Raw genomic sequence first — 16,300 nt, forward strand, 5'->3', positions numbered from 1 at the left:
CCAAACCAACCAACACCACCGTCCCCAAACCACCCCCCCCTCCTCAACCCAAACCCCCTCCACCAACATCCCCTCTTCTTCTCAACAACAGCAGCAACAACAACAAATAACCCCCACCCTCCGCAACCTCCACGACACGCCCCCTCCCCCAGCGAACCAGCAGAAGACAAAATCGACTGGACGCGATCCTTCCACGGCCTCAGCGCGACCCCCTTCCCCAAAGAATGCGCCGATATCCTCCTCGCACCCACAGACCCCAACGAAGTGGAAATCAAACCCGATGGAATCCTCTACCTACCTGAAATCAAGTACCGACGGATTCTCAATAAGGCGTTTGGGCCTGGTGGGTGGGGACTTGTTCCTCGGGGAGAGAGTATTGTGACGCCGAAGATGGTGACGAGGGAGTATGCGCTTGTTTGTGTGGGACGGTTAGTATCTCCTTTTCTAGGTTGGGGGTGGGGGGGGGGGGGGGTTATAGGGTGAGGAAAGGCTAATGTGGTGAAATGTGTAGGCTTGTTTCCGTTGCTCGGGGCGAACAGGATTACTTCTCGCCCGATGGTATTCCAACAGCTACGGAGGGATGTCGGTCGAATGCGTTGGTTCGGTGCTGTAAGGATTTGGGGATTGCGAGTGAGCTCTGGGATCCGAGGTGGATTCGGAAGTATAAGGCGCAGTATACGAGGGAGGTGTTTGTGGAGCATGTGGTTAATAAAAGGAAGACGAAGATTTGGGTGAGGAAGGATGATCAGGTTGGGTATCCGTGGAAAGAGACGAAGTGATCTATCTATCTTATTTCTCTACGGGGTTAAAGGTGGTTTATCTCTACTGGTTGAAGATGGGTATGGTGTGTATTAATGTACCATAGATTTAACCTAACTGCACATGTATCATAGTAATACATCATAGAAATCAATATTCATCATCATCATAGTCTATGCTCTACCGTCGGGGAGCAAACCGTCCCGGCTCGGACTCCGAGTGTGGCGTCGTTCGAGTCGGCGACGGATACTCGCGCGGCTCGGTCGGTTCTAACGTCGATGGCAGCTCAAATGGCTGGTTCGGGTCGTACGGGTCTTCCGCGTCGTAGTACTGTCCTGGGTAGTTGTAGTACTCGGGCGGTTGACTGGAGGATGTTCCGGACATGGGCTCGACTGAGCCGGCGGATGGCACCCGTGGCAAGCTAACGCGATGGCGGGGAGGCACTGGCTGAGAGAGCACAGGCACGTCGCCTTCGGGGGAGACATACGAGGTGCGGCCCTCCTTGCGACGACCCGTCGATGGCTCGCGCGTCATCAGTCCGTACGTCACGTTGAGCTGTCGCTCCTGGCCGGGCGACCCCACGGGCGTCTGGTATTGCTCCGCGTCGTGGCCGTCGCGCGATCCGTCCTGCGAGCGGGTGGCGTGCTCTACGGTGAGACCCTCGCTGTAGGAGCTGTATGCACCTGTTCCCCGGTGTTGCAGAGAGTCGGGGAGCGGCCAAAGTCGAAGCCGGTTGATCGGACTCGCTAAAGGGTACGCCGGCTGTAGTGTTGGCCCGTCTCACGCCTTCGCTGGCAATTGAAACCTGGCGGACGGGAAGGGTCTGGTCCTCGAGGCCGGTGTCCGTCTTGTCGTCATCCTTGGGCTCGTCTTTGTCGTCGTCGTCGGCACTGGCACCCGGGGCGCGGATCGGCACCTTGCGTACGGCAGTAATCAATGCACACATGAACTTGGAACGACGGGCCGCGCGGACGGCCTCGTTCGACCAGTTGGACTTGTGGCAGATCAATACGCTCAGCTCCATCTTGTCCATGTCGCCTAGGCCTACCACATCGATGGTGACTTCTGGCTGGAAGTCGCGGCAGTTGTCCTTGTCCCGGACGAAGGTCTCCATCTCCTCTTGGAGTTGCTGGATGTTGGTGAAGGTGGTGGCGAAGCTGACGGAAATGGTGAGTCGCTCGTGCATGGCGTTGGCGCGGGTGAAGTTGTCGATCCACAGCGTATTGAGGACGACGTTCGGGACTTGTGTCATGCGGTGGTCGTTGACGTTCCGGAACACGGTGAACAGCAAGGAGATGCGCTCGACAAAGTACGGCTTGTCGCTGATTTCCACGCGGTCGCCTACGTCAAAGGGATGCTTGACGAAGAGGAAGATGCAGGAACCAAGGACTTCCTGGGCGGTGGTCGAGAAGACGAAACTGAGGGAGAGTAGCGAAGTGGCACCCGCCGCGATGACGGTACCGAAGCCAGTCGTCACGAAAGACACAAAGACAAGAACCGCGATAACACCGGCAACGGTCAGCAAGAGGTTGTCCAAGACGTGGATCGCCTGGTCGACATCGTGCAGACTGTTGTTCAGCGACTTTCTCATCCGACGGACTTCCCCGACAGCCAAGATCATCTCTTCCAAGCTGATGTCTCCGTTGCCGTCGCGATCCAGCATGGCGAAGCATTCCTCCGCCTCCGCCTCCATGCCGGCTCCGAGAACCTCGCAAATATCGTCAAAGTACAGCGCCTCACGGCCTTCGATGACGAAGGACATCCAGATTCTGCGTGCGAGCGCCTCGGCCGTCCGTCGGTGTTCCATAGCCTGAGTAACCACGGACCGGGTGGACGTGGGGTTGAAGACTTGCTTGCCGGTCAGTTCATGGGCCACGTCTCCAAACGCCGCCGTCACCTTGTTGCCGAAGTGGTGAACGTTCTGGCCTGCCGCCCGAATCATGCGAAGAGGCGCCGATGAGGAACCCGTACGCTTGGTCTTGGAGGCCGCGGTACGAAGGAGGGAGTCGGAGATGGCAGCATCCTCCTCGCGGAATTCCTTGCAGTACATGGGAAACATGTGGCGGGAGGCGTCGAACAGTAGTCCCACTAGATACACATTGCGCTTGGATTCTTTGATCCGGGCGTCGAACTGCTTGCGGTGGTAGCTGATGGAAATGAGGTGCACCATGGTCTTCTCAGCGAGGAAGATCAAGCTGCAGACGAAAAGGGCAAACAGGATGTTCTTGATGGACTTTTCCCACGATTTTGTAGAGGTGTCACCCTTGGCTTTTTGATGAGGGTTTTGTGTCATGACCTACAAAGTTAGTCGACGCCCACACGATCGAGGATAGACCTACTGGCAAAAATGTGACCAAGCACACCACACACCAAAACACGGTCGCAATCGGCATTTCGAGTTTCCGGAGAATCAGAGCGTACTTGCGAGTGCCCGAACTGACGAAGCCGCAGAGGGCCTGGAAAATGTACGGCAAGATCATTGCGGCCAGCTTGCACAACCACAGACTGACCCAGACAATCTCAATCCAGAACCAGAACCACGGCAGCGTCACACCACCGATAGTCGCGTCCTGCGCGACCGTGGCGCCCACGATGATGGGAATAGCAAACAACAGTGCAAGAGGTGCCACATAGATAAAGTACCGAGTGATGACGGAGTAGTTGAGAATCGCCTGGTAGATCAGGCCCATACGTGTGACGGTGCCATCTTCAGGATCTTCAAGCGAACGTCCCGTGCTCTCGTCAATTCGCCTGCGCATACCTGGATTGGGCGCGACCAACCCATCCTTCTCGCCAGTGCCTTTGTCATTCCCAGGTGGTTGATACGGGTTTGGCGAGCCATCTATGTTGCTACTCGTTTTGCGAGCGCCGGTCTGATTCCGGCTGGGGACCGGATTTAAAGGGATGTCAATGGTGACGTCGTTAGGATTCGCCATGTCGGGTGTCATGTCAGGAAGCTGCTGGAAGCGATGCGCCGACAGCCGCTTCTCCGTTATACCAGGTCTTCCGGACATGAAGGTTGGAAAGGGCATGGGGGATTTTAATAAGAGAGAAGGACTAAAACGAGGCCAGAAGCTGCCCTGCAGCTCTAATTAGCGAGCAGTGTCGCGATTGGTCGGAGAAACTTCCAGGACGTAAGATCGCTTTGCACAGTCCAAGCAGGATCTGACAATCACTGGCGAAAGAGGGCGAGTCCACCGGTTCGTGTGGAGAGGAAGTGGGTCGAACAAAAGTAAAACGGTGTGGACTGGACTAGGACTTGGAGATCAATTCGACAGCAGTGCACGAGTGTTTAATGAAGCTAGTGACAAGCAGCAAAAGAAGGAAAGGTTGGCGCTGAAACGAATGCGAGCTGTCGAGGGATGGCCATGAGCTGTGAGCAGCGAAGGAAAATACAGCCAGGCATAGGAATGTGCCGGACGCGACTGTCAGAAAGGACCAAGAAGAGGGGAGCACCCACGCGAGCATGTTTCAGTTTTGGCTGAACCACTGAAGTCACGGCTTTGCAATGATGGAGTCATTGGGGGCTGGACTGGCTGGAATCCGCCGATCATTCCCAGTCCCATTGTTGTTGTGGTCGGATTGGCACTCGGGGGCGCTGCTGAACTGAAATGTTCGTCGCCATGAGATAATGGCCGCGATTATAGGCTCGGTAGCCCTATCAGCGTCCCTGAAAGCGATCGATCTTGAGTGCGAGGCGAGATGTCTCCACCAGTGCGAGGATTCGCCGAGGGAGTGTTTGGGTCCAGTTGCTTTCCCGGTCGGAGTTGGGCGGTGCGCCATGCCCTAGATAATTCCTGCTTTGGGTCACTAGGGCTTTTCTTCCACGGGCCGCGACCGTTGCTGTTCCTTTGTCCTTTCAGGGGCCGGCCTTTCACTATCCCCATTTCCCTGGTTCTGTTACAGCCATCCATCAGGCACAAAAGAAGGATTTGGGTTGCAGCTCAATTTCAACCCTCGCTTACCATCCCCCTTCAGTGCCGTGTGAACCTTGTAAGGCTGCCGTCCAGGGCCACTCTCGCCCCTTAATCTGTCTCAATTTTGTTGAAACGTTGTACCTGTCAGCCGTCAGACGCTAGCGGCGTCCCTGGCGATAGTGATTAGTGAGATCTAAGGTTCATGCTGTGTCCACTGTCAGAGACTGCAGTCCAGACTTGTCGTCTCATCAAGGAGAACCAGCTGGGATTTTCAAGGTCTTGTATTGGCTACTACGGAGTAATATGAGAAGTCTCGATGACTACGACCGCAGGTCTAGACCATCTCCACCCCCATGAATCTCCAGCAAGATTCGATCAAAGCACCAGATGATCTATCTGCGGAAATTTCGGAGTTTTCGAGTCTGGCATAGATAACGGGGGATGACGGAAATCTGACAGGTAGCCTGTCGGGCGTTTCAGGATGGCTTTAAAGTTTTTAGTCTCCGAGCCAACCCGCCACAATCCGTCTGTTGCTGTTGCTGACTTGAACAGCATCAAGGACCAAGTAAACTGAGTTCAATATAATGTTGTCGTACTGGCAACCGACACAATAGCTGCTATCTTAGCTATCTCCCGAGTCTAGAGGCCAATGGTCGATGCTACGGTTAACCTACACTGCTGTAGCCAAGTTCTCCATGTATAGTATCCCGAAACCGTTTTGCAGTACGGTATACAAGACAACAGATGTCTTCTTTAGCAGCTGCCGGTATATCCAGATCAGTAACTTTAATGCAATCAGTACATTATTTCAGCAAGTTTGTTATCTCAGTATACAACGACTACATCAGTGTGATAATTTCCCTATTTCAGGGATATCGCTGCCTTGTCTGACGCGACCAATATGCCTTACCCTTACTACCATGATCTTATTCATCCTGTTAAAGATTCTACCGGTAAAGTCCGGTTCCTGCCCACTCTAGTCGGATGCCTTTAAGACTCGGTACGATGCATCTTAGTCTTGCATACCAGGCAGGACTCAGAAACCGCGTCATTTGTTACACGACAGAGGTACCACTATGTTATTATTCCACACCGAAGTGCCACTAATAACCCTGCCCCCCTAGTACTACTTTCCATACCTAGAGACATAACCGACCCTAGGCACAACACTACTGATATATGCTATACGGTAACGTTAGCAGAAATCGACATTAAACACCAATAAGGATGAAACAACCACTATCAACCATTTCAATCGCCTGGATGATTGTCCCAATTGTAGTGTAGCATCCATATGGGATAAAATGAAATAAATGAAAGTTCAAATGTAGAAAGAACCAGCATTTCCTTTGATCAAGATGCCTCATAAGAGTAGATGTGGATATGCGACAGCACTGATAGCACTTTGGCAGTATGGTTCAAGAAATGGAGCTGGGAGTTGGGTCTGGCCCAGCTGCCTCTAGAGCATGTATTATGGGAAAGGTTCAAGGGATGGTGTGAGGGATCCTTGGGAAGTATGAGAGTTGTGGTATGACTTTCTCGGTTGATGCTGGGTTTTGGCTGTTCTAGCTGAGTCCCTTGGAGGAGGGGGGGATGATATGTCATCGGTGTCTTTTGGTTCCCAGGTGGATCGTGGCTAGGTTGCCGGGAACAGGGGGGAATTGTGCTTGTAGCCTAGATAGATCGGTTTGATCAGGTCAGAGTTGTTTCGATGGTACTTGTATGGGGTATGGTCTGCTCGTTCGCATGGAGATGGCTACTTCAAGAATAAAAATTCAATCAGCCGTAGGTGATACTTGGCAGCACCATGGAAGCTTGTAGCGGAATATTTACATAGACACAGGGGATTAGGGGGTGGTGGAGAGGGGAGGAAAGAAGGAAGAGAGAGATAATCCATTGGCAAATAGGGATGAAGGCGAGACACGCCTCAAGTATATGATATAAGAAAAGTATGACAATATCTTTTCAACGAGCATTCGACTGGGATTGCCTGATCTTTGAGAGGCCTTCTGATCTACAGAAGAGTCGATATCAAAAATGGGTATTCTATTCAACACTTCATAAGAAGCAGAAACTGACTTCTAATCACTGCAATCATAACTACTCTCACCCTCATAGTCATCGCTGTCATCGTTCTCATCACTGCTCTCTTCCTCGACTGCACCAGATTCATCCCTATTATCCAGATCGACATTTTCCTTTTGATCACTATCAATATCCTCACCGTCGACTGGACCATAAGTCCTAGCAATGCGTAGAATGTCTTCCCAATCAACATCTGCGGGCACCGGGGTTTCTCAATAGTCTGCTTTGGTCACCAGATAAATGAAGGATTTTAACACCCCTTCCCATCCATGTTTCTCCATGATCTCTGGGCCTGCCAAAAGCCATGTATGCCATCATTTCTTGGTCATCGCGGATTGGTTGTAGAATCCCATACTACTTAGAGCTTCAGTGAATACTGCGGAATATCCATCGTTGTCCAAATGCTTCCATATCACACGCAATGCATCAGATTTCATAATCATGGGGATTTCCATGTTAATATCCAGGACGTCGGATATCAATGCCATATTCACCAAATGGGCTTTCTTCCAAGATAACTTCCCAGAGTCTTCGAACTTTCTCTTGAGATACTCTATGAGACCCGTATTTTGACAAAGCTCAGTGCGAATTTGATATATCAGCGGGACTTGGGACTTGACAAGTATGACAATGGTCCTGACACAGTCTTCTTTCATAAATTCTTCAACTGGTGGCCACCCATAGATTTCTTGTCTTGGCAAAGAGTTGATGACTCTCGGTAGAAATTTCTTGAGGAGACCTGCATTGTTGCTACAACAGGCGGCAGACAAGGCACTCTCATGTTTGCCATGAGGGATTCTGGCATGAATATCAATAGTGGACGTGTTGAGAAGTATATCAATGGTGATTTCCCTGTCTCCTAGACTATTGTACCAGAAAGATTTATTTGAGTCACATGCAGCAATCAGTGCAGTTCCATAATGACCAACAGATGACTGAATATTGACATTGATATTGGGGTGATCCAGTAGCAACCGTATGATGTCCAGATGGTAATAATAACATGCAGCAATTAGGGCGGTACCAAAATCACCAATAGACGACTGCCTATTGACATCAATGTCAGGGCGGCCCAGTAGACAACGTACTGTTTCAACACAGTTCCAAGCGCATGCAGCAATTAGTGCAGTGCCGTAAAAACCAACAGATGCTTGAAGATTGACTTGTAACTTGGGTTGTTGGAGAATTAATGTTGCTATTCGGTCATCCTCAATGCAGCAAGCACGGATTAGTGCAGTACCACCACTGCCCAGCATTGATTGATTGTTGACATCGATGCCCGGGTTGTTCAAGAGAAATCGCACCATATTCTCGTTCTCTGTTTCAACAGCAGCGATTAATGCATTTCCATACGGCCCGATTGTTGCTGATTGGTTGATATCGGCTCCCTTGTCCACGAGAAGTTCAACAATGGATGTATCGTCCTGAAGACTGTTTACCACTGCGGCAATCAGTGGTGTTCCATGGCCGTCCTTGATGCTCTGCCTTTCCGATGTGAAATTAACATCTGCTCCATTGCGGACCAGCCATCTGATGAATGGTAGATTATAGACATTCATGTTCGTGGTAATGAGAGCATGATTTAGATCCAATGGTGATCCCAAAAGATGGTCGTACCCGTCACTGCCATCCATTGTGTAGTTCAGCAGCAGATGGTTTATCAACTGTCCGTTCGACTTGCTCATGTGCCATTCTTCGACAGCCAATAGTACAAGTGTGAACATCGCCATTTCCTCTCGGTACCTAGCACCAGAGTTGTTGAAAAAAAAGGAACAGCCTTGCACAGTTAAATTTCTTGGACGCCGACCGGATAGAACGGAATCCAAGTTTAAATATATCATCATAGTACGGGAGTGATAGAGCCTCGGTCAAAATGCGCAGGGTGGTCTGCAAGTCGTTGAGGTCGATGGCTGTTTTATGATATGGGGTGCCGGCCCATTGAAGGGACCTCGCTCGTTGCCACGGTAAGAGATGCCAGAGAGCCACCAAGAATAGTCCGGTGGTCAGCACCGAAAGGAGCTCAAAGGTGTTGGCTTTTGGATTGATGTGTTGGAGGAGCTTGAAGACACCCTCTCTCAGATCGCCAGAGGCTTCCATTCCCATGCTCGGATTTTCAAGCTTCATGGTTGTTGTATACTGTTTTGCGTTGTTGTGCCATTCTGTTGGGTGCCCTCGAGTTGCTGATTTGACCTTAGAAAAGCACGCAGTGACCAGATGCTGCAAGATAACATACTCCCCTTGATATATGTCTTTGCTCACATTGATGTTCATGTGTTGAGAAGGTCGCAGCCAGAACTGTGGCGCAAAGATAAACTCAAGCAGCTTGTCAACATATAGGGACTCCGTAGTTGAGCCTTCGATTGCTCGCTCACAGCTTTCGATCAGGGCCGCTGTGATATCTCGAGACAGATGTAATAGCCATCGTGTGCATCCCCGTGAGCGTGGCTCGTGAGCAACAAAATCCTCGACGAGCTGGTTGACGTTATTATCAAGCGATGCAAGAGTTGCGTATCTCCACCAATGCTCATATGCGTATTCCCAGCGGTCATCTAAATTGGACCTTTTTTTCCCCGGATGGTGACTTGAATGGCTAGGTGGCCAATCAGGGAGGCCATTTTCCCATATATCAAGCCGGTAGTCATGGTAAAGCAGCGCTCTGAGACAAACGGTAGCTGCGAAGACCTGGCAGTTATTCACCCTTTCCTCAGAAGTTTCAAAGTACTCTTGCACAGACAAGTGGGGGAACCGGACGGAATCCCCTTCGACTACCATTAGGTTCTGGCAGGAGCCGAGGATACTGTCAATATCCTGAATTTGATCCTCTAGGTCTGTAATGACCCCCTGTTCACTGCCAATATTCACAGCAGCAACCAGGACAGACGTCTTGCATGTTCCTCCAGCCGCCTGCAACCAAGAGAACGCACGCAATGCACTTTCGCCTGATGTATCAGACCTGATTTGGCTCATCAAGCCGCTGTATGTATCCTCGAGACCCTTGGGCAGTTGGGTAAGTGCTGCCAGAATGCCAGCTTTACTCTTCTGAGATAAGATATGCGCAATGTGCATTGCTGCCCATTGAAACCTGGTTTTGGTTAGTACAAACGTGGCTTGACTTTGACATGATACTTACATCCCCTCGCTCTTCTCCAGAAAGGTATCTATAATCTCTTCCTCCAGCTCTTGGACGGACCTTTTCATTACATCACCATGATCCTTGGAATTTCTGAAGGAAGCGATCTGTTGCTGAACGAATCCATCAATGTCGTCTTTGTTATCGGTCGCCGTAACAGAGATGGTGGGATACTTCTCAAGTCGCGTGTGAATAATGTGCTGATCCCGACTGGAAACGATGACTTTCAACCCATTACAAAACTTTAGTAACCGTTTGAACGTCTTAAGCAAATACTTCTTGGATTCCTCCGAGCATTCGTCCAACGCATCCAGAAAAAGAACAACGCTTCCATTTCTTTCAATGACTTGTCGAAGAATCTTTACGATCTCCTTCACATAGACGACACGGGTGGGCGAGTCAATTTTTCCCTTGGCGTTGTACAATCCTTCGATGCTCCTTGGAAGCGGATCGCAAGATGCTGCCAACTGCTTTGCAAGGCTTCTTAGAATTGTTACACTGTCTCTGCGAGATTCCTCATATCGACGGTAGTAGAAGAGCGCGATTCGGTCCGTTGCAGTTCGCTCCTCCCCTTCGGAGGCAGCTCCGGTAGATACTTCCTCCTTGAACTTTTCTACAAGGATGCTCATGAGTTTGGTCTTTCCCGCTCCAGCTAGAAAGTCATTCAGTTCCTCATCCTGGCCTCTTGGTTGGGAAACTTACGTATGCCATTCAACCATAGGATCCGGTGATTCCTCGAGGTTTGCCACGATCTGAATTCTTGTCTTTGGAAAATCCATCCTCCCGTGCCTTTGGCAAGACCCTTTTTAGCTTCGTGGTGTTGATCTTCGTAAGGAAGATTTGACAACCAAGCAAGCATTTCTTGGCGTCGCTTTTCTGCGCTCTGGACTTGGTTGCTCAGTTTGAGGAGTTGTCTCATTAACTCCGTATTGGACTCCAATATTCTGTTGAATCCGTCTTGTGAACTAATTCGTGAGTTGGTGGCCGCCTCTTGCTCCAGATCCAACTGCAACTGGACGGTATCTTTATCGAATCCAGTCACTGCATCGGAGTTCCATATAGAATCCCATGTCCGGTGGACGCTCCCCTTCTCGTAGTGTTCGGAAATCAAGACCTGGAAGGTAAGGACTCGTTCGTAGAGCTTCACCAGGCTCTCCTCAAAATTCTTCATATTGATGTCGTGATAGCCATCTTGGGGCTGCCGAATTTCGTGCTCATACACTAGTCTTCTGCTCATGACAATGACCACCTTGCTGATACCTTCTACTGCAGCAGATGTGACCTTTGCTTTTGTCACGGGTATCTAAAGACCGTAACCCCAGATGCAGATGTCAGTTGATCGGCCATGCGGCTTCACACTTGGCCCCAAAGACGTACCGCAAGAAAAAACTTCGCAATTGACCAACCCAGATTTGCGTTCGCGTCCACACTGGCAGCAACATCAATAACCCCTTTGGCCTTGTTCAAGACACTGATTGCGTTATCCCATAGTTTATGGATAGCAATCTCCCGTGCACCTACTGAAACCTTCCACTGCTTCTTTTCGTAGTCGACTTTCGAGTTTTGACAAGCCTCAAGGACCTGTTCTGGCCATGTCTTGCATTTTTCTGTCTTACCCTCCAATATCACTCGTTGTTGGATGTCAATTTCCAAGATTTTGTGCAACTTCTCCTGCGTCTTGAGTGGAAGACGTTCACGCGCTCTGTCTTAGTAAGATACACCGGGCGCGCTCCGTCCGTCATGTCCCATGGTGTATGTGTCTAGTCTTGTGATGCGATACCTATCTCTTTTCTGTATGACGATAAATAAAGTAGAGATATTGAGTGCACAATGTACATCGTCAGGGCTTCCGGAATAAAATGGTTCTTGACATCAGGCCATTTTGTTGCCGGAAGACCCCTCAGACACGTCAGCCACAGCCGAAACAGCCCAGCTCCGGATTTAGTTCCCCTCACTGCTTCCTGTCAAAGGAGTCTTCGTCATGCAGTAGTGCGGCGCTTCGCCCACAATCATTGGTCGTGGAAGTGTTGAATCACGTGAAGTCGGTGCGCCGTTGGACACGTGATGAGTAACTTATCAACCGTGCAACTGATAGAGTACATCTCCATATTTTCCATGCATGTAGGCTTCATGGTCCTTGCGGAAGTATCTGTTGTCGATATGTACTTTGAGGAGCAATTACTCGTGGAAGCTGAAGGATATATTACCATCCCAGTATCGACGGAGACTGCTGGACCACTCTGAGTAGGACTTGAGATTTGAATCAACGAAGATGCAAGTATCATTGAAGGTGACTAGACCGGGGGTGGGAGAAGAAGCTGATGGTATTTAGTACCAAAGCCCGATACTGGTTCGGCAGCCAGCCTCGCTATCTTCTTGGCCACGGAGTGGTTGAATATTGCCCTGAGACGGCTTTGGGGATGATGAATATCCCCGGAGATTGCCTTCGTATTTCCCAAAACAGAATCAACATAGGAACACAGCAACGTTTGTATCGTATCGGTAGGATTGAAAGGTATATAGCGATATATCTGTCCTAACTTATCACACATGTCTCATAATTTGTGGACATGATTTCTCGATGGCCGGCAAACCCCAATGTACCATCCAGTCCGAACGTAAAACATCCTGGACTGTTGCTCGTTCCTCCGGTTTGAACACCAGCATAGGACGAAGCATATCCAGAATAGCTCTCTTCTCTTCATCGCTGAAGCAACACATTTTATCTCTCCGTCGCGACGCCTGCACATACTTCTCGAAGCTCTGCTCAAGACTCGGGTAAACAAACCGACCTTTCTTTGGTTCTCCCGACTCTTCAAAGTATTCGTGTCGCGCCTCCCACGAGACCCACCATGCGCGCGGCAATGGCCCGAGGAGATTTATCTGCTGAGAGTCCATATAATCTAGCGTAGCAAGTGTGGCGTCGAACAGCGAACGCAACCCAAAGATAGACCACATGGCACATGCAAGAGTCCAGATATCGGTGGAGAAGGAGAGTGGCTTGGTAGGTTCAAAGTAGGCTTCGGGTGGTGCGACGGGAAGAGGGGTGTGGCAATCTTCACCAAGTCGTTGATGTTGTGGATTAGAGGGAGAGAAGCTTTCACCGAAGTCGCTGAGGGGAAGGTAAGCTTCTTCAGGAGGGATCTCGTTGGCTCTTTTTCCTAGCCAGACTGGCGAGGTTCCGTGGGATGGGACGCCGGGAGGGAGAGGTTGGTTGTCGAGTCGTATTACTGGTTCTGTGTATGGTTTGCCAAACTTTTCATAGAATTGCTCAACTGAGAGTTCGTCGAGGCTGGATGAAAGGCGGAGTAAAACGTTTCCGAGATGAATATCTAGAACATGAGGTTAGCAATGATTGTCATGATGCACATCCCTACTAATACAAAAAGCAAACCAACCCTTGACTTACCTCCATGGACAACACCCTGGAAATGAAGGCATGAAACAGCCAACACAAGCTGAGCAGCCAGAACACGGGCAGTTTCTATTTGGAAGCGACGGCAGAACATCGCTGCAGATACACTGCTCTGAGCGGGGGCAGTGACATAGCATCTGTGATGGCCATTCGGGCCCTGGATCTCGAACTGGTTCAGGACGACGGGGATCATTGAACGACCTTGAGCGGTCGTCGGACAGTTATCTGTGATGGAGCGCAAGATTTCGCCCTCGTGAGCAGAGGAATCTGCGGCGCTGACTTTGATAGCCACATAGGCTGCGCGTTGCTCGTCGCGTGAGAGCCAGATTGTAGAGAATGCCCCGTGGCCTAGCTTGTGGATCACTCGGTATCGGTTATGTAGTACGTCTCCCACGCAAACTGGATGGTATCCCCCGGGTCGATACCGTTCCAGCCTTTCCACGTCCTCAATAAGCTCATATTCGAAGGCGGATGGGTCGTAAGTCGAGGACGTGATGTATCTGAAAGGTATGAGAGATTGACTTGGACTATATCGAGGTAGACGAGGAGTAGACATGTGCGCAAGGAGGGGAGTGCGTTGATGGCAGGGGACTAGACGCCAGGCGAGTCGTCTCATCGTGGTTGCGTATTGAAGACTTCAATCATCCCAAGACATGAACCGTATCTCGCCATTCTGATGACAGTCAGTAACTTGTTGGCAATGTAAGTACTTCAAATCTAAGAGAGTTCCTGATTCCTCACATTGTATGGATGGAAGGCAACAGCAATCAAGGGGCGCCGGAAGAAATAAGAAGCGGTCTGTGCGCCCCTCCGCCATCGGGACCCACCAGCCACATTGTTCTTTCTTTCACTTTCCTTTCTCCTTCTCTCAACCTCTGGATTTGAAATCCATCCACAGCCCGGTCACAGCGATTTTTTAGTAGATACAAAATACTCTGGAGTCGGGCTTCTTTGGAACATTGCTTGGCTATCGTGGAAATCTCAATCAATATTGGGTTGGTCGACATCCACCTGCCAGTCCACGAACACGCTACGTAAAGAATACGCGTCAGTCAGTTGCTTTTGCCATACAACTAACCCAGCATGTATTAGGCATGGATCTCCCGTGTCATTAGGTAATAGCCAGGAAGGGGCTTGGGGGGGTACGTGAATATACTGAATAGGGATTATCTTAGCTCATCCTCCAACATACTGAGCAGCCACCTGCATATGGGCTACTGCGGATGGTACAATGCCAGCAGCAAGATTTCTCTCACACCTTATCGGGTAGCTATGGATATTCGTTTGCTTCCAGTGCGCCAAGCGATTGCCGAAGGTTTTTCTGAAATGATCTCGAATATGACCGGTCACCAAAATCCTCCATATCATACAAGATGCAGATAACTGATACACGATCGATGATAAACGACTATATAGCAAGTTCATAACTTTTACTCGTCATAAATCTCTCGGGAGTTAGCACATATCATCCTGGAACAACTTAACAGATCCCACCGGAAAGCTCAGCGGTACATGCCTATGAGATCAATCGAAAGTCTCCATCGGATAAGGCAGCTGAATCACTGGCTTAAGAATCTCTCTCTTCTCAAACCTCTGGTATGCGTGCGGCACCTCATCCATACTATGCAGGATCTCATCGATGACGAAGCTTGGTTTGGCCTTGCCACACTCAATCAAATCCCGCAATGGTGGCTGTAGCCGGTGTATCTCGGCTGTACCACACTTAAGAGAAAGCCCTTTCGTCCAGAGCTGTCCGACCAGAACTGATAACACACCTTGGTGGGGAGAAGCTAGTGGCATTCCCGGTGATGGACCAAGTGGGGCATATATTCCGATCAAACCTATACCACCCCCTGCTTCAGTCACTCTGATGCAGTTGTTCAACACGACATTCTCTTGTGGCTCAAGCTTGTCATTGAGACAATCAAGACCCACACAGTCACAACTACATCGTACGCCGCGCGGCTCACATGCCATAATCTGCGTAACCGGGTCTTTCTTGTTGAAATCGATGGGAACTGCACCTATTGATGCTGCTTTCTCCAGACGAGCAGGAACATAATCGACCGAGTAGACCTTGGTTGCGCCACGGAGGAGAGCCGAGTAGGCACAGAGCACACCCACCGGGCCGGCACCAAAGACGGCCACAGTATCGCCAGGTTGAAAGTTGGCGCAGTCAAGAGCGAACCAAGCCGTTGGAAAAACGTCGGAGAGAAGGATGAAGTCAAGATCAAGCTCTGTGCTCTGGGGAAGCTTGAAGCACGAGGAATCCGCAAAGGGAATGCGGATGTACTCCGCTACAGATCGTTAGTATGATGATCAGGGGGTGAAGATAATACCCACCCTGTGCGCCCTCTAAAGGTTCTCCAGGTGAAGGGCCGTAACCTATATCAATGACAGTTTGGGGACTATGCGTCATGCAAGAGGCCATTCGGCCATCATTACAGTAACCGCAGCTGGTCAGCTCAATCATGACGCGATCTCCGAGATTCAAAGTCTTTAATCCGTCTCCTGCCTCCACTATAGTCCCAATTGCTTCATGGCCCATTAACCATGGCGGGTTCTTACTGCCCAGCCGACCGCGGTAGGTATGAAGGTCCGATCCGCAGATGGCGCTGGTTGTGATTTTGATGACAACATCATTCGGGTGCTGAACTTTGGGGATTGGCATTTCTTGGACAAATACATGGAAGGGCTTGCCTTCCCAGACTGTGGCTTTCATGGTCTTTCTTTGGGTGGTTGACATTTGGGAAGTTGATGAACAAGATACTTGGTTGGTAGGTGAGTGTATCGCATCCGAGATTGACGTTTCCTGTCTATTTATACCCCCGAGAGATGCAGATTCTAGACTAGTGCTGTGATGCAACGCTGCTGCTCGCAGGTCGGACGTTTGCTGTGTCACAAAGTTGGCGCACCTAAGTTATCCGTGGTTGTCCAAGCCACTTGTTTCGTGCGGGGTTCTTCTTGTGATTCCTTCTACCGGGTTAAATACTA

General features: G+C 50.1%; 5 protein-coding genes across 5 annotated transcripts; 1 reads left to right on the top strand and 4 right to left on the bottom strand.

The window, feature by feature from the left end:
* Positions 1-162: 162 nt before the first annotated feature.
* Positions 163-779, top strand: BO94DRAFT_480401 (putative mitochondrial genome maintenance protein Mgm101; the record flags this gene model as incomplete). Its single annotated transcript, XM_025608793.1, has 2 exons — positions 163-428; positions 512-779. Coding segments are annotated over 2 exons (534 nt in total), but the record flags the coding sequence as incomplete, so codon positions are not given.
* A 138-nt stretch (positions 780-917) lies between these two features.
* BO94DRAFT_540924 (serine/threonine protein kinase) lies at positions 918-4,240 on the bottom strand. The gene is made up of 3 exons (XM_025613019.1): positions 3,099-4,240; positions 1,517-3,055; positions 918-1,419 (listed from the first exon to the last, which is right to left on the bottom strand). The coding sequence occupies exons 1-3, from the start codon at positions 3,771-3,773 to the stop codon at positions 940-942; spliced, it is 2,694 nt and encodes an 897-aa protein (XP_025461323.1). The 5' UTR covers positions 3,774-4,240; the 3' UTR covers positions 918-939.
* A 2,759-nt stretch (positions 4,241-6,999) lies between these two features.
* Positions 7,000-8,705, bottom strand: BO94DRAFT_356886 (ankyrin repeat domain-containing protein). Its single transcript, XM_025607137.1, has one exon. It carries the CDS (start codon positions 8,603-8,605, stop codon positions 7,076-7,078), a length of 1,530 nt encoding a protein of 509 aa, XP_025461324.1. The 5' UTR covers positions 8,606-8,705; the 3' UTR covers positions 7,000-7,075.
* A 3,617-nt stretch (positions 8,706-12,322) lies between these two features.
* Positions 12,323-14,013, bottom strand: BO94DRAFT_540927 (kinase-like protein). The gene is made up of 2 exons (XM_025613020.1): positions 13,301-14,013; positions 12,323-13,223 (listed from the first exon to the last, which is right to left on the bottom strand). The coding sequence occupies exons 1-2, from the start codon at positions 13,860-13,862 to the stop codon at positions 12,436-12,438; spliced, it is 1,350 nt and encodes a 449-aa protein (XP_025461325.1). The 5' UTR covers positions 13,863-14,013; the 3' UTR covers positions 12,323-12,435.
* Positions 14,014-14,830: 817 nt separating this feature from the next.
* Positions 14,831-16,028, bottom strand: BO94DRAFT_629332 (glutathione-independent formaldehyde dehydrogenase; the record flags this gene model as incomplete). The annotated part of the gene is made up of 2 exons (XM_025617551.1): positions 14,831-15,603; positions 15,650-16,028. The coding sequence occupies 2 exons, from the start codon at positions 16,026-16,028 to the stop codon at positions 14,831-14,833; spliced, it is 1,152 nt and encodes a 383-aa protein (XP_025461326.1).
* Between the last annotated feature and the right edge of the window lie 272 nt (positions 16,029-16,300).

The sequence above is a fragment of the Aspergillus sclerotioniger genome, assembly GCF_003184525.1.
Source record: "Aspergillus sclerotioniger CBS 115572 chromosome Unknown BO94scaffold_66, whole genome shotgun sequence".
Taxonomy (NCBI): Eukaryota; Fungi; Ascomycota; class Eurotiomycetes; order Eurotiales; family Aspergillaceae; genus Aspergillus; species Aspergillus sclerotioniger.

Excerpts from the sequence above, each read along its gene's own strand:
- BO94DRAFT_540927 (XM_025613020.1), bottom strand. The coding sequence starts at position 13,862 with ATGTCTACTCCTCGTCTACCTCGATATAGTCCAAGTCAATCTCTCATA. Across the intron at positions 13,224-13,300 it reads CCAGGGTGTTGTCCATGGAG|ATATTCATCTCGGAAACGTT; the intron begins GTAAGTCAAGGG and ends CTCATGTTCTAG.
- BO94DRAFT_540924 (XM_025613019.1), bottom strand. The coding sequence starts at position 3,773 with ATGTCCGGAAGACCTGGTATAACGGAGAAGCGGCTGTCGGCGCATCGC. Across the intron at positions 3,056-3,098 it reads GCTTGGTCACATTTTTGCCA|GTCATGACACAAAACCCTCA; the intron begins GTAGGTCTATCC and ends CTAACTTTGTAG. Across the intron at positions 1,420-1,516 it reads GGGCCAACACTACAGCCGGC|GGTCTCACCGTAGAGCACGC; the intron begins GTACCCTTTAGC and ends TCCTACAGCGAG.
- BO94DRAFT_356886 (XM_025607137.1), bottom strand. The coding sequence starts at position 8,605 with ATGATGATATATTTAAACTTGGATTCCGTTCTATCCGGTCGGCGTCCA.